At 40.1% G+C, this 22534-nt stretch overlaps 2 protein-coding genes across 2 annotated transcripts; one reads left to right on the forward strand and one right to left on the reverse strand.

Moving 5' to 3' along the window:
* Positions 1-205: 205 nt before the first annotated feature.
* On the reverse strand, positions 206-7464 carry FDXACB1 (ferredoxin-fold anticodon binding domain containing 1). The gene is made up of 6 exons (XM_075190993.1): positions 7169-7464; positions 6433-6618; positions 5629-5785; positions 5013-5216; positions 3468-3626; positions 206-1804 (listed from the first exon to the last, which is right to left on the reverse strand). The coding sequence occupies exons 1-6, from the start codon at positions 7170-7172 to the stop codon at positions 631-633; spliced, it is 1884 nt and encodes a 627-aa protein (XP_075047094.1). The 5' UTR covers positions 7173-7464; the 3' UTR covers positions 206-630.
* A 3795-nt stretch (positions 7465-11259) lies between these two features.
* CFAP68 (cilia and flagella associated protein 68) lies at positions 11260-16179 on the forward strand. Its single transcript, XM_075190106.1, has 3 exons — positions 11260-11463; positions 13705-13771; positions 14976-16179. Exons 1-3 carry the CDS (start codon positions 11260-11262, stop codon positions 15050-15052), a joined length of 348 nt encoding a protein of 115 aa, XP_075046207.1. The 3' UTR covers positions 15053-16179.
* The last annotated feature ends 6355 nt before the right edge of the window (positions 16180-22534 follow it).

The raw sequence follows: 22534 nt of genomic DNA on the forward strand, positions 1-22534 counted from the left end.
AGAGAACATTAAACAGACTGGACACAGTTTTAAACACTACCTGTTAAGCAGATTTATGCAGCTCATAGAGGTGTGTGTTGTTGAGAGAAAAGGTTGTAGCCTTTTAATTTTTGCATGAAAGGTCAGTTAGAAAACATATCTACTTAAAAGACAATTCACCCAAAGCCAAGCATGTAGGATTGAGTTCAGCAAGTTGATAAAAAAAAAAAAACTAAATTGTGTCCAACAGGTATGTTATGTCCAACACTGGAACCAAAAAGAAGAGAGGAACAAAGTCATTTGCATTTAATCTTTTGCTTGCCAGCATTGATATTTCACTTAAACCAGTGACCTGTGTGATTGGAGACCATTTCCCCCATATACACTACATTGCTGTGTCCTATTTGGCATTGCTACCAAAGCACAAGTACTGTTTGGTGCAGACTGCTTTCTACATCTCTATTCTACTTTGCTGGTATTCAGAGAAGTTTGGGTGCATATGAAAGTTTGAGCTCCACCTATTTACTTTGTGTTTTACTATTAGCCTTCCTGGTTTTCATTGGCAGTGTTGTTCTTAGCTGTTCGGTTTTTTTTTAACTGTTGAGGATACCTCACTCGTTATGTCAGCTTACACCACAAAAGGGTGAAAGTCTACCTAAGAGTAATGCGTAAACATCTTTGCAGCTCTCCCCTTAAGAGCAACTGCATTGCTAATGCTGACTCATAACTTAGAGCCAGATCACACGACTGATAGGTCATTCGGTAACACAGACCGGTTTGACCAGTTTTCACATTCTCATACTTGTCTTGTAGCTGAATATTGACAATCGTTCCCTTAGACAATCTTCGAGCTATAGTGTGAAATTCTATATCATCGAATACTGAGTCACCTTCAACCCAGAAACTAACATCATGGATATAATATGGAGGGTGGAGAGAAAAACTTTGAAAGGGTTTCAGGCTACGTTGAGTGTACTGCTGGGTGAACCGCTCATCAGTTGACCAAAGCAATCGCCAGTCTTCAATGCCCAAAAGACACATGACCATTAGATCTAGATTCAAAGTCGCCAAAAGAAAACCAAGGTTGTTGCATTGATGTCCTGGGGGAAGTACCTTAATTGTCCCGATTATTTGATCACAGTCAGCAGGTGACACAGTAATCACATAATCAACCCCACTTTTTTGATGAAATGTTAAGGTGCTTTTTTTCAAATGGGTTTTAGTGTTTTCTAATTCATCATTCCCAGATCCTGTTATGCTACTAGAAACCAACGCCGACACGGAGTCCACAGCATCCTCAATGGTGTCCGTCAGCAGCTGGAACTGGGCTGTCAATGTGTCACTCTGATAACCCAACAGCAGGAGTATTTCATGGTAAACTGGCATGGTCCATGAAGATATTAAACACTTCCTGAAAACAGGCCCACTCAACACAGTCAGAGAACTGGGTGTAGAGCTGGATTTCTGAATGATATCATCAATGAAGCAGGCCAGTGAGGGCCTTAGGTAATAGAACGTGGTGGGCTGGTCGCTAGATTCATGGGCTGAGTGGGACCACTTTTCCAAGTTCTGTTGAGTTGCACATGTCTGCTCCTCATGTATAAAATCAGAGTTTTCACCCGGTATATTGCTGTTATCAGTCATCACATAGTAAAGATTGGTATGAGTCACTGAATGCTGAGTCACAGATGCAAGACTGTCAGTGTCACAAATAACTGGAAAAGTGTCTTCTACAATGTTTACTTGAAGCTTATTTTCAAAAGACACTACCAGCTCTTCATATAGCACACCGATCGGATGACACGAGTCTTTTCCAAGAAAACCCCTAGAAGATAAAAGAAACACACCAAAACATAAGCCTGTGGCACCTGATCATAAGCAGTACAGCATGGCAGGTTTCACTAATAAGATTTAATCCTTCATGTTCCTCATTTGTGAGATAGTGACAATGTGTGTTGTTTAGAGCTGGCAGTTCTCTTCATTACCTAAAGTAGCGATTCTCAATCTTCTTTCTGAAAGGTACCCCTTAAAATTGACCACAATATACTCCTCCCCGCTTTAACCAACTCACACCACAAGTAGTAGACCTGCAGGTCTGGAGAATTATTGGAGATGATGGGACTACCCCCCAGAGGTACTTCTTTGGGAGTAAAGATAAGGTAGCAGGCATTTCTGTGTGGAGATCTCCTTTAATTATGTTAATGTTTTCATATATTTGATTATTTACACCAAACTGATGTTCTTCATTTAACAGACTAATGCGTCTACTTAAATTTAAGGACTCTTTGGTGCCAGATGGAACATCTAGAGTAGGTCTGGAGACCCACCACCCTTTTAGGACTAAAGAAAGCTTTGGATGGCAAGGAACAGCTGGTACAGCGCTACTTATTTAAAAGAGCTGTAACTAGTAACTAGACTTCTCAGTATTTACCCAGTGTGATATGGGAAAGAACAAGCTGTATTTATGTTGCAGTATTTCACACTTCCCAGATTAATACCAAAGTAACAATACGTTTTCCTTTATGGAGTATTGAAGAATATTTAATGCCTGACAAACAATTACTTTTTTCACTGCTACATTTGCAATCAAACACAGCTGTGACTTCTCTTCCTCTCACACCGATCTTCTTCTGCCTCCCCTCTCTGTCTTGCCTTACAGCATTCTTTTCATACTCCTCACCATCACTTACAAAGCCCTCTCCCACTCAACTGCCCCTTATTTCTCAAACCTCCTCCTCCATTCACCCTTCCTCCCGCTCCCTGCGCTGAGCCAATGACCATCGCCTCTACTGCACACTAATCACCACTTCATCCCATTGCCGAATCCAAGATTTCTCCTGAGCTGCCCCCTCCACTGGAACAACCTCCCACACTCCATCTCACTGTCCCCTAATTTCTGCACCTTTAAACAGGCACTTAAAACTCACCTCTTCCTTAAAGCCTACCAACCTTCCACCTAATCTTTCCTCCATGCTCATTCTCATCACCTCTCTTCCCGGCCCTTTTACTCTCACCTCATGTACTCCGTCCTCCCTACTGACTCCCCTTTGTGCCTGTTGTCTGTTAGACCCCCCCTTTAGGATGTAAGCTCTTACGAGTAGGGCCCTCTTCCCTCCTGTCTCTATACCTATTCTTCTGCTCCAACTTCACTATAATTGCTATGCCTGGAGCTTCTAGAGTCTTGGTAATACTCATTTATTGTTCTGTACTCTTTTACCTTGTAAGGTCTACAGTTTGTATTGTGTACGGCACTGCAGAAATCTTGTGGCGCCTTATAAATAAAGAATAATAATAATAATAATAATAATAATAAATTAAATCTGATATTATACGTTAGAGCATACAGGAAAAACACAGTCCAGTAACTAACAGTAAACATAATGATGTTTATTTAGATTTTGTTTTTTTTATATCTGTTCAATTCAATGTCTGCGCGACAGATCCTATAAATCGACAACACAAATTATAATCACACGGATTATAGTCACCTGTCTGTTTTACCATCATTGTATTCTGGATCCTGGAGAGACCTAGACGGGTCCGTTAACCTGTCGATCATACGTAATGCTGCCATGTTCTCCAGTGGTAAACTTCTTGTAAATACATGATTCAAAGATCCATCCACGTGGAATGATTTATCTTGGCTCCTGTGTAATACAGATGGTACATGCAATCAATATAACTAGCCACAGGGAACAAAAGGGAAAAGTTACCTTAAAAAAAAACAAATGGATGCATTTACAAATCATAGCAGTTATGAAAATACCATGTTTTCTGTCCCAATTCTACCCACTTCGTGCTGGATGGCCACCCATGGGTGCCTTACTATGCCAGGGAAGCCTACCCCAGTACCTTTTAAGGTTTCGTATAGTCACTCAGGCAAGTGCAGTTAGAAAAGAACAACTGTAAATTTATTGTAATTAAAACAATCACTAGAATATTATATACACACAGTAAATAAATGTCAGGTAGCTTTACCACATAATCTGTCCCTTACCCCACTAGCTTAAGGAGTTACAGTCACCTGGCTGTCCCGATTTACAGACCCATGGATCTCTCTCAGCTGCATATGTAGTCTCTGGAAGAGAACGGCATCTCAACACCAGACCTTGCACCTTCCAGGAATCAATCCACAGAATGAACATCCCCCCCCTGGAGTGGCTCCTTATATCTGGGGTCAAATTTCCACAGTGTTTTCCCCTCCCTAGGCATACCCGTCTCTCTCTCTCTCTTTAAACATTGGTGTGTGCTGAATAAGGGTGTTGGAGGGGGGAACTGGAGATGAGCTGTACTTCCACCAAAACTTCCCTACTAGATTGTAGACCAAATGTATGGACTAGTCTTTTGAGGACAATGTATACTAATTAGCCTCCCCCTCACCTTTATCTTGCAACCTGATCCCTACCCATAACCTACCTGACTTCACTTTAAGGACAATGACTAACAGTTTACATGCAATATCAACAAGATGCAATATACATATTTACAATCAGCTTCAATATCCCCTTATCAACATCTAATTCGCCACTGCAGTTGTACTTTGGCGAATTGGGGAACAAAAGCAAGGGCTATAAAAAGTACATGCTATAATTCACATTTTGTGAGAAACAAGGGACAGGCTGGTTAATGTGTTATCAAACGCGTTTTGTCACAGCAGTACATATAAAATCTGCTAAGCTATGTTGTTAATGATCCCATACAATGAATAAAGGGAATGCAGATGGCGCACTTGTAGGGGTGCCCCTAGCTTTATGAATAGCATACTGCCATTTCTACTCCTCAAAAGAACTTGAAATTAGATCCAGCTTCGATCGGGCAGAAATCCATTTTTGGCCTGGACATTTAACGGGTTGCATTTTGCACATTCCATTACACGTTAGGGGGGGGGGAAGCACATGTCTAAGTGTGCTTTACATAATGTAAAGCAAAAGTTTCAAACAAATAAAACTAGTGTCTTGGTGTCCCCTTACTCTCATAAGGCACTTAAGCCACACATGAGGCTAAATCAAACATCACTTTTAATCCCAGTTTACCTGTATCCGGTGCTGTGATAACCGTAGTACTGAACAGGATCAAATGGGACCACCGCACTCAGGATTAATCCTGCCTTTGCTGCCATGGCAACCACTTGCCAGCTATTATGCCATTCCCTCCTAGGTCGATCAGCTGGAGTCCCACCTTGTCCTTGACATAAAGCTACATGGATATCTCCTTTCTGAGTAAGAACATCTGCACAGCTAGGATACAACAATGATCAACAACATGCAGTAAATATTTGGGGGTTTTATTCAACTTTTCATAAACTAAATAAAAAATAAGTTCCAATTATTTTTAGGTCCCAGGGGGCAGAATCCAATAGACCTTTTGGAATTGACATTATATCCCCCATATATTAAATCACAGTTTTTGTATGAGAATTTGTTTTGCAATTCTACTTTTTAAGTACAGTAGTACAATAATAAGATAATTAGAGCATAACTGGTAAAATGGGCTGTTTCAAAATTGGTGATTGTGTTTGATGGTTATCTCGACCCTTTGTTTTCATATCTGCATTTATTTTGTGTACCTTTAATGAGCTTGTTTTATGTATGTTCTGTTTTCCTGTGATAATAAAAATATTAATGATATCCACATCCCATGACTACTAACCTGGAAAAAAAATTGGAAAGCAAATCCCTGTTCTTCTTCACTCCTGCCTTCCTCCCGCAGTGTGGGAAGTTGAAAATAATTCTGTCATAAATTTGATTGCTGAGAAAAGTACAGTCTTTTAGTCTTGTAGCATCCACGCCAAAGTGAACCACAGCTCCTATAGTATTCAGAGAGAAGATCATGGCACAGATGCGCATTAGGGGTGTTCATCATCGCATGGTAAGATTAGCGGCCCATTGTCTCTTTCCACCACTTTTATCACTATGTGAATGGAACTGTCAGTGGTCAATACATAGGACATGTGTCTCTCTGCTTAAGGAACATGTTACAGAGCTGGAGTGGAACAGAACTACACTTACTGGGGTATAAGGAGTCTTACACTATGTGTATGTGTTCTATGTGTGATAGCTGTGCATTTGTGGAGTGAGAGTTGTGTATGTCATTAGTATGAGATTTATCATTTGCTTTGTAGGCGAATAAGTATATGTAACGTATTATCAAAACATCTGTTGTATGTGATAAATGTATATGGGCCTTATGCAATATCTTATTTGTACTTTTTAAGGGATTATGTGTGATTAAGTGTTTTGATTGTGTATGTCTACTATGTAAGATGCTTGTGTATTTTTGTGTCTTATGTGTGCAGTATGCATTATAATGTGTGGGTGAATGGGCCTTACCAGGCGGATATCTTTGTTACCGTGTTACAAAAAAAAAAAAAAAATCAAACATATTTGTGTATACATCTGCAGCCAAGAGCAGATGTAAATCTTCAAACACTAAACCCAATACTATTTACTTTACCTTTGCTTCTAAGATGTTGAACATTGCCCCAAGCAGCAGACTGTTTAGATATTGTATCTTCTGTGTCATAACAGGTGGCAACAATGTGATACTTCCCTTGGCTGGCATCACAGAGAAATGAAGAAAATGAAAAGTTCCCCTCTCCTACCAATAGAATAGTAAGGGTCTTCTTGACAGTACCTTGACCTATGCCAGAAATTGTACAGATTAAAGAATACTTGACACACCATTGTAGTATATAGTATAGGGGCTTCTGACTAAAATATACAACACAAACTATTTATGAATAGGGCTTTATTTGTTTATTTTTCTAAAATGCCCTTATAATAAAGGTTTCTAAACAGATAATTTTCCTGCATATTTGCAATCGTTAATATAAACGAAAGCTACAATAATGCTTACTTAGCTGACATAAGATAATATGTCACATACTTCAATCTAATGTAACACTGACCCTGGTGGTAAAGCCCTTTATGAAAAATACATGTTACAGCTTAATTCTGACCTAGTCTTCTGACAAGCAGAGCAACATACAAGGGGTACAAACAGAATGAAAGTTTGGTTTTACAACAATACTTATTGACTTTGTTCTTGGAATCAAGAACATGATTGTTGTCTGACTCCGCTTAATCAAATATAGACTGACACAATATCTTACACTACATTGGAAAACAGTTAATTTGTTTCCTCTTATGATAGGTGTTAATGTATTGCAGGTCTCTTTTGCACAGCTCACCCATGATTTCTTCACATTTCGCCAGCAATTTATACTAGTAATGTTATTTCATTATAGACAGCTCTTCAATATAAAGATTTTCTAATGTGATCGACTCTACCAGTCGCGTTTGATGATAGTTTCACATGGTGCCATAATATCCATATGCAGCATACACCCCGTGGTGAACGGCTGTAGTCCATCACTAATACACCACACAGGTCTTCACATAATATAACTGATCCACCGAACAGCAAGCTTCTAACTTCTGTAGTTATCTATCTAGTATTTCTATTCTCACACCATGTGAGAGCTCTTTCCGGGGTTCTTTCGGGTGGCGCACAACAGTGACGTCACTGTGCATGTTGCTAAGCAACGAAAATAATAAACCTTCAAACAGAAGGAGGGTAGAAATATTAGAAAAGCATCAGGTATGTCTGATTACACAATAGTTTTCAAAGGTGTATTGCTGGCATAAAATGCTTTTTATATTGTATAGACAGACATGGAGTTTTATTTTAAAATAAGGTTATTATAATTACTGTTATTTATTGTTTATAACTTTAACATATGTGTATTAACATATTTGATATTGCAAACAAAAAACATTATACTGCAATCGGTAATCTTGAAGTTTAGAGTCCTAAAGTAATCTAATACAGTTGCAGCATAAAAGTATTATCCATATATCATCATTTATTTATATAGCGCCACTAATTCTGCAGCACTGTACAGAGAACTCATTCACATCAGTCCCTGCCCCATTGGAGCTTACAGTCTAAATTCCCTAATATAGACACACACTCACACACAGACTAGGGTCAATTTTTGATAGCAGCCAATTAACCTAGCAGTATGTTTTTGGTGTATGGGAGGAAACCAGAGCACCCAGAGAAAACCCACACAAACACAAGGAGAACATACAAACTACACACAGATAAGGCCATGGTTGGGAATCGAACTCATGACCCCAGTGCTGTGAGGTAGAAGTGCTAACCACTAGGCCACTGTGCTGCCCATATTATTATATTATCCATATATTATCCATTAATGACAAGTGTCTGATGTTAACAAATAACTGATAGGATTTGTTTTTTTCACTGACTCATTTAGATGTTTCTAAAGTTGAGCAGAACTGACAGTAGTAGAAGACACATCCACAATAAAATGTGTCTGTGGCATTCTAAATGAAGTACTTATAGCCCATTGATCTCACAGCCTTTCTGCTACTCATATGTGTGTAATATTGTGTTGTACTACAGTAGCGGTAGGAGAACTGAGTATTGTCACTACAATGTAGTGGCAGGTAAAGTCTGACTTCTACTGACCATTATTTTATTCTTAACAACAGGTGTAAAGTAAATCTAATGTGCTTTGTATTAACCATCAGTAAATTTGCTGACTTTAGGCAACCCTGTCCACACTAGCCATGTCATTACTGATATAATATGGTTGAATATATTCCATGTTTTTTTTAAATAATTTGTTGGAATAATTTAATACGCTAAACACCCTCTAATCAGCCTTCATGGTTAATCGTATAATTTGTTTGGAGTGAGTTACAAGAACAATTATAATTATTTTAAATCTTAACAACAAATGATCACTATGATTGGGCTATTTTTAGTACCTCTAGTTGAAATTGTCACTTAAACTATTGTTACAAGTAGTCTCAATTTCCAATAGATGTTATTGTTAACTAGCTTCTACAGACTTAACACTGTTTTCCTTACAAATGTTCTCATTTATAGTTTTCACTGTTGCTATCTTAATGATCTCTACTCTATATGTACATACTATATAATTACTCATAAGATTAAATCAGAAGTTCAACCAGAGTTCTCAGTTCCTTTTAGTTTAAATGCACTATTCTTTATAGAGTTCTGTGACAATGTCTGTATTATACAACTGAGGACTTGTAGTGGTGGCTCTGCTCACCTGGCCAGGATATAAGTTAGTCATTTATACTCTGTAACTTATATCACTACATCAGTGTCTTTGGAGAGGGGACACATTATTGGCAAACTGGAACCTGGTTTAAAAGCTAGGTGCTTCCCAGTGAGTTGGCAAAGTGAGGAGTAGTTTGAGGATCCTTGTCCAGAACATTGAACTCTTCTCTGAGGTCCTGCTGTTGTCACTGTGGTCTCTTCTTGGCAGCTGTCCGCTGCTATAGTATTGGCTCTCTGTCCCTACACTACCTTACTTTCTTACTATCCTGTTAGTAGTACTACTTCTATTTCATACTAACTTACAAGCCTCCTCTTGCTCCTCCTCTCTATACCTCTTTTTAGATTATACTTCTGATCCCCTCTTCCTTTTACCTGCTTTGTTTTACTCTGTATTGATTTCTGCTGTATTTTCTTTTCTCTTTCTCCTACCACTCTTATCGCTTTCACTTTATTTCACACTCTAGGGTCTAATGCTCTTCCCTTTTGGGGTTGCTGTATCCTTTATGCTCCCCTTCTTAATAACTCTTCTCTCTGTCAATGTCCTTCTCCTTTTCCTCTGCTTTGACACCTCCTTGGTATCCTCCTGTGCTGTCTCTCTGTACTATTTCCCTATCTCTCCAAGCTACTCCATTTGTTTCTCTGTATTATTCCTCTTGCCTCTCTTTCTCTTATTCGCCATTTTAAAGTCTTTCTCGCAGTCTTCCTTCCTCTTGTTGCCCTTTACATTGCCTCACTCTTATTCTTTCTAGCTCCGCTGTTTCTCCTCTTATGCCCCTTTAATTTCCCTATGGATGCTGGCGCTGCAACCAGTCTCTCTTATCATCGTGCTGCAGCTCCTCACTATTCAGGGGTTCACCTCCGAATACAATACACTATATAGTATTGTGCGCACAAATACACAATATGGTGTACAAGCTAGCGGGATAGAAAGCTGCTGAAGATCTTATAGGTAGTCCTGACCTGTTAGGAATAAAATGGAAAGATTATAAACAGTTGATCCAGCGCTAACACACCCTAATGGAATGGATAAAAATAATATGCATATTTGTTATTTTTATCCATTCCATTAGAGTGTGTTAGTGCTGGATCAACTGTATATATTTTTTCCAGTGTACCTCAGAATGGCTATTTAGGTGTAGGGATTACCAATACAGGTAATTACACCACCTGTATGTAGGTGCTGGCACCTTATCATGGTAATCAGATCTTGGCATGATGGATATTAAGTATTTGGTGACAAGCCAGTCTCTTACTGCAGTAACCCCCACATCACCCGATAAGGATCACAGCCAGCGCAATTCTCTGGTGAATCCTTAGGGAGGGAACGTCTCTGGTTTGCTAATTTATAAGCTAATGAGTTGAAAGCCGTTTGCCCTTTGGTGACGGTATAGAAGAGCTTTTACCCCCGCTGTCCATGTGTTTGTGCAGCACGATTGGTGTATTTTGCTAAGGAACAAGTTTATTGCCATGGATGAATATATGAGGGGGGGATAGCAGTAATAGACAGGTATAACTGTCCAGTGTTGATTATATTCTGCTCTGCAAGATTTTGATGAGGTCACATTCCTCCGGGGAGTGGATATAAGGCAAATTTGAAAAAGGATGATGTCACAAAACTTTTCATCCAGGCAAAAGGTCGAGATTTTCACAGCATTTAGAAGGACATTTGTTAATTTGAGGAACATTAAATAAAGGAAGTACACAATTTTCAACTGTACTAACAGATACTCAGATCTAATGGGGAAGGGATGCATAATTAAGATACAGAAAACAAAGACAAGCCATTTTAAAAACAAACACTACAGTAGCCTTTATTATTGGTCTCTAATATGTGTTTTTATTTATTTAAATTTAAAATATGAAGCTAGATGGACTTTAACTTAACATTAGGTACAGCTGGGCATAAGAATGTTGTGTTTAATGTATATTATGCTGTCCTAAACAAGTATGCATTCTTTGAAAGGATGATTAAAAGAAAAACAGGCAATTAAACTTAATAGGATTCCTAAAACAGTGGATTTAGTACATCCTAATAAATATATATGTTCTTAAAGCAGCATTAATGACCCATTAGTAATTAAAAGTCTGTGAGGCAACAGTGTTGTGTATGTATAAACACAAACTATGTGTCTATATACTTAATTTAATTTTTTTTTTTTCAGAATGTCAATTTTTGGTTCAGATCTAAAAGCAGATGGACATGGTGAAGTATGGATAGACTTTAAGTCTGATGACAAGTTCAAGCAGTATGGCTGGAGGTGCACAACTAAAGAGGACTCTTACTCCAACAAGACTCTCATTGGAAACTGGAATCAGGAACGTTATGACCTGTGTAAGATAGAAGAAAGGAAGCCACTTCCCTCTCAGGTATTGGTGGGAAAAGGAAAAAGCTATTAAGGCTGGTGGCATTTTCATTGTTCATCTGGATCAGCACTCTATGTTTTATCTGAAAACTCCAGTTTCAGACATGACTATAGGTCAGGGACTGGTTTATGAATAACATACTAATACTATGGTTACCACCTGTTTGGTGTTTACACAGATAGTCAGATGTTGCGATTCTCAGCTGCCACTTTGGACCTCTGAAGCTGTCCTGTGGTATCTGACACAAGATCTTAGCTGAAGATCATTTAAGTCCTGTAAGTTGTGAGGTGGGGCTCTATGGCTCAGACTGGTTTCTCCAGGACATTCCACAGGTGTTCAATTGGATTGAGATCTGGGAAATTTGGAGGCCAAGTCCAAACCTTGAACTCTTTCTTATCTTCAAACCATTCCAGAACAATTTTTGCAGTGAGGCAAGGTGTATTAGAAGCCACTGCCATCAGAGAATACCATTCCCATGAAGGGGTGAACAATATAGGTAGGTGGTACATGTCAAAGTAACATCCACATGAATGCCAGGACCCAAGGTTTCCCCCAAAAAAGGGCGTATTCTGGCAATGTTTTTAAGGTGGAGTCGACAGGGCTGGGAGAGAGTCTGGATGTGAGGAATAAAGCTGAGGGCAGAGTCAAGTGTGACACCAAGGCAACGGGCTTGGGAGACTGAGGAAATTGTGGTGTTATTGACAGTGAGGAAGATTTGAGGGCAGGTGGTGACTCTGTCAGGATGGAAGATAATAAGTTCTGTTTTGGACATGTTGTGCTTTAGTAAGCATTGGGACATCCATGTGGAGATAGCAGAAAGACAGTTGGTTACACAAGATAGTATAGAAGGAGACAGATCAGGGGAAGAGATATAGATTTGGGTGTCATCAGTGTAGACGTGGTATTAGAGGCCGAATGAGCGAATTAATGCCCCAAGAGAAGAGGTGTACAATGAAAAAAGTAAAGGGCCCAGAGCAGAGCCTTCTGGGACCCCAACAGATAGTGGGAGTGGAGGTAAGGGGAGGATGTGCCAGAGGTAGAAGCACTAAAGGAGCGGTTCGATAGGTAGGAAGTGAACCAGGAAAGGACTGTGTCACGTAGGCCAATGGAGTAAAGGGTGTGTAGAAGAGGGTGATCAACAGTATCAAAAGTAGCAGAGAGATCTAGAAGTATGGAGAAATTACCATTAGATTTTGCAGTAAGTAGATCATTGAGCACTTTCCGTGGAATGTTGGGGGCGGAAGCCTGATTGCAGAGAGTCGAGAATGAAATGAGAGGAGAGAAAGTGAGACAGGTGTTTGTACACTAATCGCTCAAGTAGTTTGGAGGCAAAGGGGAGGACAGAAATAGGGCGGTAGTTGGAGAGAGAGGCTGGATCGAGAGATGGTTTCTTTAGAATAGGTGAGATGAGTGCATGTTTAAAGGAGGATGGAAATGCACCAGTGGAGAGAGACAAGTTGAAGAGATGAGTTAGAGGTGGGCATGCAGTGGAGGAGAGGGAGCGGAGTAATTGGGAGGGAATTGGGTCGAGTGGACAGGTTGTAGGGTGAGATGATAAGATGAATGCAGAGACTTCGTCTTCAGTTACTGTAGAGAATGAATTAAAGGTGGATTGGGGAGTGTAGGTAAAGATGGGTAGAGTGAGTGGAATTTGGCATGAGGAAATATCTTGTCGATTGGTGTTTATTTTGTCTTTGAAATAGGTGGCAAAATCATGGGCAGTGAGGGAGGGAGGAGGAGGAGGTGAAAGTGGGCAGGAAAGTGAGTTGAAGGTGGCAATAATGATTTTACCCAAAACAGCAACTTGCACTGTTCAGCTATCTGTGTGAATCAGAGCCATTATTACAACTAGAAGGTTTCTGAGATTTTTGCCCTCTTTAAAACACATCTCAATGCTTTTAAAGAGAAATCCTTTCTTTAAGTCTTCATCAATATATGCTTGTTAAACATAAATACAATTAACCCTTACAATCACCAACTAGGCAAGGGTTCAAGTGTGTTCATTTTATTGATGAACTTGGAGCAGGGCAGCATTCAGCTGTCCTATAGACTTCTCAACATAAAAGGGCAAAGAGAGGAAGAGTTTTAGATATGCTTTCTGTTGGAGGAAGGGAAGTGTTGCCTCTGTTTTGCAGACACAAAAAAGATGACTCATCTATGTCTTTTATCTATAATCCATAATGTTATTAATCTGACAGCCTAGATAGATGTGATAGACTGCTGATGGAACCTTTCTATTCTCAGTATGCTCACTATTACAAAACCACCTATTCTGATGGATATTCCAGGAAGAATGATTCTATGAGACAAGGTAAGATGGTAAAAAACAATACATTGTATGTTGTGCGCTTCAAAATATATCAAGTATTATAATAATATAAGTCACTGCCTCAGGCTCAATACACTAAACTCAAATCACCTGTGCTGCTGTGGACATTCTGATGATCTGATTAGCTACAGCTTGCTCAACCTCTGCTAACTTCAAAACTGTGAAAAAACATATAAGCAGGAGATAAATTGTTGAATACAATAGTGATCTGACCCGGTGGTAGTCAGCATATCGATGCTGACTACCCCGACAAGACTTACCCCGACATCAGGATTCCGAACGGCTGCTTCCCGACCTTTACAAATGACAACTGTTGTTCACACCGACTTCAGGCAATGACGATGAGGTAAGAAGGCGGCTGCAGTTGATGACCTCATTGACCCTGCCGACGCGATTATTGCTGTTGTTAAGGTGGTAATGTAAGTATGCACCCATCTACAATGTAGTTTATCAAAGTTTCTACATTGTAGATGGGTGCATACTTACATTACCCTCTTAACAACAGTGATAATCACGTCGGCAGGGTCAATGACGTCATCAACTGCAGCCGCCTTCTTACCTCATCGTCATTGGCTGAAGTCGGTGTTAACAGCAGTTGTCATCGGTGAAGGTGGGGAAGCAGCCATTCGAAGTCCTCAGATCAGGGTAAGTCATGTTGGGGTTCTCGGCATCGATATGCCGTACCCCACCCATCTGACCCTAGTCAAATGCATCTTAAATTATTATCTTGATGGCAGTATTGAAAGTGTGAAATACTGAGATACTTTTTTTCCCCCAAAAGAATAAACTTCAATTTGGACAACTCGTTGAGTACAATAATGATTAATATTATTGAGTTACAAAGAACAACATCTCCAACAATGCTGTGCAGAGTAAATGCTGCACACAGAGCATTATAACAAATGCTTAATTGTAATATTTAAGCAAACATGAGTCACAATGGGAATAAAACCAAGAACATTTAATACTCTCTCACTCCAAATTTGGTAAAGAAATAAAATCAATAGAATAGCGTGTTCACAGTTTAGATTATTATTAGTACCAGAATTCACATAAATATTGCTAGTACTAGATATTTCAATGTAAGTCCAAATAAGCAGGGGTTTTTTTACCTGCCACCAGATATTCATGATATAAAAGCCTGTTTAGCTGCCATAAAGTACATGTTTGTCTGTTTGTTTTTCAGTTTTCAAGCGGGAACCTCACATTTTTCCGGGACATCAACCTGAACTGAACCCACTGCAATGTAGACCTCTTCAATAATCCTGCTATATGGTCATCTATAGCAGCTATTAGCCATCAGACACAATCCTGTCCATTTGGCAGTCTGTGTGATCACCTTTGCATGCATTTAATAAATGTATTGTGTTAGATATGAATTAACTTTTTTCTATATGATTAACAGTCCAAAAACGTTTGAACAATACACATATGACAAGTGTTCACATATACATTTTGTAAATGGACCCTTACCTCAAAATTTAGCATTTCTTTATTTGGGTTGTTTGCAGGGAAGTACATATGAAAATACTTTCTGCTTTTATCTTTGGATAAAGACATCGGGAGATATTTAATTTACACACCGTATTCAATCCTGAGTGGTCCACTTGCTCCCCCTACTCTCCCTCCCACTCTCCAACACTCTAAACAAGTGTTCAGTTAAGAAAGTAAAGCACTTCTATATACAGTGTGGAACGGGGAGTGGCACAGATGGAAGTGGGGGTGGATGAATTTTTATTCCACACATATAGGAGAATCCATAGATTGTAAGCTTACAAGCAGGGTTTTTTTTACCTCTTTGTCAGTATTACCCAGTATTGTTTTATTATTGTGTTTGTTCCCAATTATTACGGAATTTTCTGGCGCTATATAAATAAATGTTGATGATGGGAGAATGTAAGCTTTCTCATGAGAAAGAACTCTACTACATATGGGAAACTTTAACAATAGGGTTAGTGCCTGAAAATGTTTCCAGTGTTATTTATGTAGCATTTGCACCTTGCGGATGCTAGTTATAAATAATATCACTTTTCATACACCAAAAAGCCAGTTCACAAGGATCATACAGGAACCAGTTTATAAAAGTCTGGAGATGGGAATCTGAAGAAGGACATTTGGCAATCTCAAGGAACAATGACCAGAGGAAACCACCAATGTTACATCGAGTTCATGGGAGTTCAAGACCCTTTGACCTATGAATTAACCTTAATACTGTGACTGTAGTTTTGTGATGTCACTGGTTTTTACAACTGTACTGTGTATAAATTGTTCAACTCTGGCTTTGGAAACCAGAGCATTCTGAGAGAAGCTCGTGTTAGTGCTAACAAGCACATATGCGTATGCATACAAAACGTCTTGTTCTACTATTGCGAATAAAACATGTGCTTTGGAACCACAGCGATCACATTGGAGACTCTTTATTGCAACCGATACATACGGATGTAACACATCATAATGGCACACCAATGAAATGATCACTGTTGTTTCCTGCAGAAAATAGATGATCTGGATGTATTAAGACCAGGGGGTAAATGTATCAATCTGCGGGTTCTTCAACACCCGTGTGTTCAGCCTCTTCCGCGATTAAATTTCAAGCGGCGCTGCATTGTAAAGGGTTAACTTCCCTTTACAATGCAGCGCCGCTTGAAATTTAATCGCGGAAGAGGCTGAACACGCGGGTGTTGAAGAACCCGCAGATTGATACATTTACCCCCAGATCATTTATGCTAAAATACACCTAGGGGTAAATTTATCAAGCTGCGGGTTTGAAAAAGTGGAGATGTTGCCTATAACAACCAATTAGATTCTAGTTATTTATTTATCATTCTACAAAATGACAGCTAGAATCTGATTGGTTGCTATAGGCTATGTTTCCACTTTTTCAAACCTGCAGCTTGATAAATGTACCACCTAGTGCTACAGAATGTGTTTACTTACTCCAACCTCTCAGTATATTGCCCATATAGTAAATATATATTTACACCAGCTGACCAAAATAAATCCCTATGTGTCCTGAAAAAAACAAGGTAGAAGTTTGCTTGGCTAGCGTAACAAATAAAAAAATTACCAAACCCGAAAGGACGGGCCTTCTGAGGTGTCATTTAGACATAACATAAAGTACACTGATCAGAAAGAATGTTGGAGTAGATGGCTGTAAACGTACAGAACCTTCATGTCAAGAATGCATGTGAGCAGAAATACACTTAAATTAATAATTATTCCATTTTTTTAAATCATGATGCAGAAAAGTCCAGGTAGGGTCCTGCCTTGCAGCCACTTTTTTATCATAGTATGTAGGAACGAATTATAAATTACACAGAAATAGTCTAATGGACAACAAATTGCAATATATTTTTAATTGTTTCAAACGAAAATAAGGTAAACAATACAAACAAAACTCCACTAATACAGAGTAGTTGTAAGGGGTGTGTTAACATAACATTGTATGGTGTCCTGCCTCTGTTTATACTTCAATATTTAAACTATTTGTGTCCTTCGTTTAACTATTCCTAATAACTCTTCATGTGTCAAATCTCAAAATCCCATGCAAAACACACACACTATGCCCCTCTTCTTACAGACATACTGTGGAGTTATACTTCAACATTATCATAGCATAATTGTTATTTTGTTATTAATATTACTTAATGCATAGATGTCACATCAGCTTCTTGGTTTTATCGAAGGAGTATTTTCTTTCTTCACCTTTTTACTTATATTGTTTAATAAACACATAGGGGCATATTCAATTACGATTGGCTGCCGTGATTACGCACGCCCGCACGGGTCCTGGTACCGCAACATTGTGGATTTCGGTGCGCACCCCAAAGGTGCGCTACCGTAATGGCGCTTTATATGCACAGCCGTGCGGAATCGCGGTCGCGAATCGTAATTGAATATGCCCCATAGGGCTCTATTTGTTATGTAGAGAAAAGTCCCATCTCCAGCAACAAGAGGGGCTAGATTTACTAAACTGAGAGTTTGGAAAAGTGGAGATGTTGCCTATAGCAACCAATCAGATTCTAGCTGTCATTAATTTAGTACATTCTATAAAATGAAGCTAGAATCTGATTGGTTGCTATAGGCAACATCTCCACTTTTTCAAACCCGCAGTTTAGTAAATATACCCCCAGGTATTTTCACTGGAGATAGGGCTTCTTCTTATTTATCAAGGGTTACAAGTGTGCTATCCCTGGCAGTAAGATTTGCTTGGTGTCCCTGATCAAACCATGGGCTTAATTAACAAGGAATATGGTGACTCTTGTCCTGCCACAATCTTCCTATCTCTCTCTCAAGATCACAGTAGCAGAGGATAAATAGAAAAAATACTTTATTTAAATAAAGCATTTTTTTTCTAATTGAAATGCAATTATTATTATTTTTTTAACCTTTTTCAGGTTTTCCTTTTCCACTGCTCATGTGTGAACCAGCAAGCTCACGCATGCACAGATGAACCCAAGAATGGCTGGTGAAGTGGTAAGCCTTTATCACTGGGCAGCTGAGTGTCACGGATATCATAATATTGCCACAAGAACTGAATTTTCATTACTGCAATATGCGGCAATAGAGAATCTTTGTTATGGATGTATAATAATAAGCAGAGGCCTTAATGGATAGGCTATAAGTCATACTTGCCAACTCTCCCGGAATGTCCGGGAGACTCCCGAAATTCAGGTAGGACTCCCGGGAGAGCAGGCAAATATCCCGCATATGGCAACATGCTCCCCAAAATGATGCGATTCGCGGTGAATCCCGTCATTTTGGCCCCGCAAAAGGGTCATTTTGTCGAGGGGGGGCGGAGCCCAAATGACGCGAATTACAGCGCCCTGCCCTTCCCGCCCTCCAACCATGCCACTCTGCCTGGGTTCTCCCGGCATTAGTTTGCCAAAGGTTGGCAAGTATGCTATAAGTGTGCATATAAAGAGCATAAAATATTAAGCTAATTTAGTTCCCCTTTTTAGTTTGAATGAACAGGAATAAATGTACAGAATTCTTTCTTAATTAAGTCATTTTCTAACTTAAATTGAGCACTATTCTGTTTTGTAAGGTAACTGTCCTTATGTTAATGTCAGACATTGCTCAGTCTATCCCAAAAGATGGTTTATTGTTTTGTTTATTTTTTCCATTATGATTTTGAATACTACCAGACTTAAAATGATGGGTACTTAGTGGTACTACAATTTACATGTGGCATGAACTCTTCCGATGTTTGGACAAGCACCAGTATGCTCAGGGGCAGAACAGTGCTTCACTGGGCCCCATAAGAAAAATGCCCAGTGATACTGCTCTAGACCTCAGCCATCCCCCACTCTGCTCTTAAAAGGGCAAAACGAGGGGGCTCCACTGAACAAGCACAGTCTGGTGTTTGCGCCAATCAGAAGAGATCCTCCTCTCTGGTTTTTTTTTTAGAGCAGAGCTGGGGCCTCAGGCAGGGACGTCAGGTGGGGAGTGGGGGCCTCGCACATTTGGATGTTGGATAAGGTTCAGTTATGGTGAATACTATAAGAATTGTTGCATCTGCTATACCATACGTCTGTTCCCATACCATTGTTGGTTAAACATATTAGCCCTGAAACATTATTATCTAACTGGATAAAAAAGGTGTTTAATTTCTAGCAATGTTATTGTTATTCCATGGTCAGAGTCATAGGGGCATATTCAATTAGACACAGAGTGCCTCAGGAATGGTCGCGAAGGCATTCCGCGACGGTGTCACATTGAGAATCCCCCCCCCCCCCCTATAGGGGTTCGAGGAGAAATCCGCAATGTTCAGGTACCGTAGAACCGTAGAATTGAATTCCCCCCATTGAATGAATTCCTGTGTAATAGTCCTAAGACCAATGTACAACAGACCAAGGTACAGCAATTACATAATAGTAAAATGGGTGTAGATCCACATTGAATGGAAACTGCTGGTTAGACTGGAGGCAAACAATAACTTTCAATGATCTCATGTAAACATAATGTATATTATGAAGCCTGAAACCAAGTTCCCTGTCATATTTTGAGATAAGACCCATCATCATAAAACAACACATTGGATTCATCTTCATCAGGGAGTGGTAACAAAAACACAAGGTTAAATTCAGGACATCTGGAAACAATGACATTCTGTGATATAAGCAAAACAATGTCATAGCTTACAAGCCCAGTATTAGATATATATGTGTTTTTGTTGTTTTTTGGGGGGTTTTTTGGTTGTGGGGGGGCGGGGTGTTAAGCAACAGTGCTGCTGCTGCATGTGCAACTGTCACTGCAAAGGAGCGGCCGGGTCAGCGCACAGGCGGCCGCATCACATGACAGGGGATGCAGCCGCGTCATCAATGACGCGGCCGCATCCCCTGTAATATGATGCGGCCGCCTGTGTGACCCCCGGCCATCACTCTCCCAGCCCGCCCCTGTCTGAGCCTGATATTGCGGGTGGAGGGCCAAACCTTCTGATCCACTTTGAAAGAGAAGCTTCTACGGTGTTGAGCCACAAATATTTTGGACTGAGACGAGGCTCGCTTTAAGGTGGAGTGAACTTTCTTCCAGATATTCTTAAGACTAGAAGCCGTGGAGTGTATGCCAGGGAGACCAGAAGGGTTAAGTGAAACCAATGAGTTAGATCTAGGATGGTAACCAAGATTGCAATAGAACGGAGAGATACACGTGGAGGAATGGCAAGAGTTGTTGTATGCGAACTCTGCCCATGGTAACAGGGCTGACCAATCGTTGTGGAATTCAGAAGTGTATAAGCGTAGAAATTGCACCAGGGATTGATTAACCCTTTCAGTTTGTCCATTGGTTTGAGGATGGTATGCTGAAGAAAGGCTGATGTTTGTTTCAAGGAGTACACAAAAAGACTTCCAGAATTGGGCAATAAAGTGAGAGCCGCGCTCAGAAACAATATATAAATGTAGGCCATGGAGCCGAAAAATGTGCTGGACAAAAAATGATGCTAAGGTCTGTGCACTAGGAAGTCTAGTTAAAGGTATGAAGTGGGGCATTTTACTGAAGCGATCAACCACTACCCAGATAGTATTGTAGCCTGCTGAAGGAGGGAGCTCCACAATAAAATTCATAGACAAATGTGTCCAAGGTTTTGTAGGAACAGATAAAGACATAAGCTGACCAGAAGGGTGGTTCCTAGAGGTTTTGTTTTTAGCACAAATTTCACAGGACATAACAAAGTCTTGACCATCTGACGCCACGATGGGCCACCAACAGAAAGTGAGAGATTTTCCATGGTTTTAAAGATACTGGAAGGCAACTCAGGATTAGGATGTCTCAAACAGGAGCGGAGATAAGGTTTTTTTTAGAGCCTCAAAGGAATTGATATCTTCGGATGACCAATTACCAGGATCTGCCCCCTTTCTGGTAAAGGCAACAATGGGAGCCACCAAATCGGAAAAACCTTGAATAAATCTTCGGTAATAATTGGCGAAACCCAGAAACCTTTGTACAGCTTTCAGATTAACGGGCTGCACACAATCCAGAATAGCTTGAACTTTTCTTGGGTCCATAGAGAAATCAGTAGAAGATATTATATATCCTAGGAATGATACACTCTGAACTTCAAACTCACATTTTTCAAGCTCGGCAAAAAGAGGATGGGCCCTGTAATTTATGGAGAACTTGCTCAACATGGAGCCGGTGCTGAGACAAAGAGTGGGAGTATATTAATATGTTATCCAAGTACACAACCACGAACTGATGGAAGAACTCCCGGAGAACTTTATAAATGAGATCTTGGAAGACAGCTGGTGCAAAGACCGAACAGCATAACTAAATGCTCGTATTGGCCGTTATGGGTATTGAAAGCGGTTTTCCACTCATCTCCTTCCCTGATGTGGATGAGATTGTATGCCCCGCGAAGGTCAATTTTGGTGAAGATGGTAGTACCTCTAAGTTGATCAAACATGACCAAAATGAGAGGAAGTGGGTAGGTGTTTTTAATAGTAATTTTGTTAAGGCCTCTCAAATCAATACTAGGATGTAGTCTACCATCCTTCTTGGAGACAAAGAAACAGCCAGCACCCACCGAAGATTTTGAAGGCCTAATAAACCCTTTTTGTGAATTTTCCTCAACGTACCTTTGTATGGCCTTGGTTTCAGTTACAGAGAGTGAATACAGTCTTCCTTTTCGTAATTTAGCACCTGAAATTAATTCAATGGCACAATCGAAATCCCGATGTGGAGGCAGAGTGTCAGCTGCTTTTCTAGAGAATACATCCCAGAATTCACGGTATTGAGGAGAAAGTCATTTGAAATCAGGCTGCAGAATCCAAAGAGGCAAGAGGAATTCCAGAAGATTTGGTCAGTGGCATGCTGAGGTCAGGGGTCCGAAGCAAACAGGCAAATCGATATCCAAGCGGAGGTCAGGGTCACAGTGACAAACAGCAAAGTCCAGAATACAAGCCAAAAGGTCAGGGAAACAGGCAAACAGGCAAGGTCCAAGGTGTAGACAAGGGTCACAACAGTAGATCAGGCAGACAGGAATCCAACAGCAGGTCAGCACAGCACAAGACTGGAAACGCTTTAAATACACGCCTTAAATACACAGAGCAGCCAATGAGAACCAAGCAACCAGCCTAAACTAATCGGCCACAGGAGGCTGATAATAAATTCCTCCCTAATAAGCACATGCCCGGCTAATCTCCCCGCCGGGACGCAGCATTTTACAGCGTCTGGCCATTGCCTTGGCAACGGTCGGCCAGATACCGGAAGTGTCTTCCCGGTCGCCAATGAGATGGCTGGGATGCC

Source organism: Mixophyes fleayi, chromosome 11 (genome assembly GCF_038048845.1).
Source record: "Mixophyes fleayi isolate aMixFle1 chromosome 11, aMixFle1.hap1, whole genome shotgun sequence".
Classification (NCBI taxonomy): domain Eukaryota; kingdom Metazoa; phylum Chordata; class Amphibia; order Anura; family Limnodynastidae; genus Mixophyes; species Mixophyes fleayi.

Bases quoted from the DNA above. Each gene is read 5' to 3' on its own strand.
- FDXACB1 (XM_075190993.1), bottom strand. The intron at 5,786-6,432 runs GTAAAGTAAATA...TGAATACTATAG, and splicing joins TCAACATCTTAGAAGCAAAG to GAGCTGTGGTTCACTTTGGC. The intron at 3,627-5,012 runs GTAAACTGGGAT...TGTATTACACAG, and splicing joins TATCACAGCACCGGATACAG to GAGCCAAGATAAATCATTCC.
- CFAP68 (XM_075190106.1), top strand. From the start codon at position 11,260: ATGTCAATTTTTGGTTCAGATCTAAAAGCAGATGGACATGGTGAAGTA. The intron at 11,464-13,704 runs GTATTGGTGGGA...TTCTATTCTCAG, and splicing joins GGAAGCCACTTCCCTCTCAG to TATGCTCACTATTACAAAAC. The intron at 13,772-14,975 runs GTAAGATGGTAA...TTTGTTTTTCAG, and splicing joins GAATGATTCTATGAGACAAG to TTTTCAAGCGGGAACCTCAC.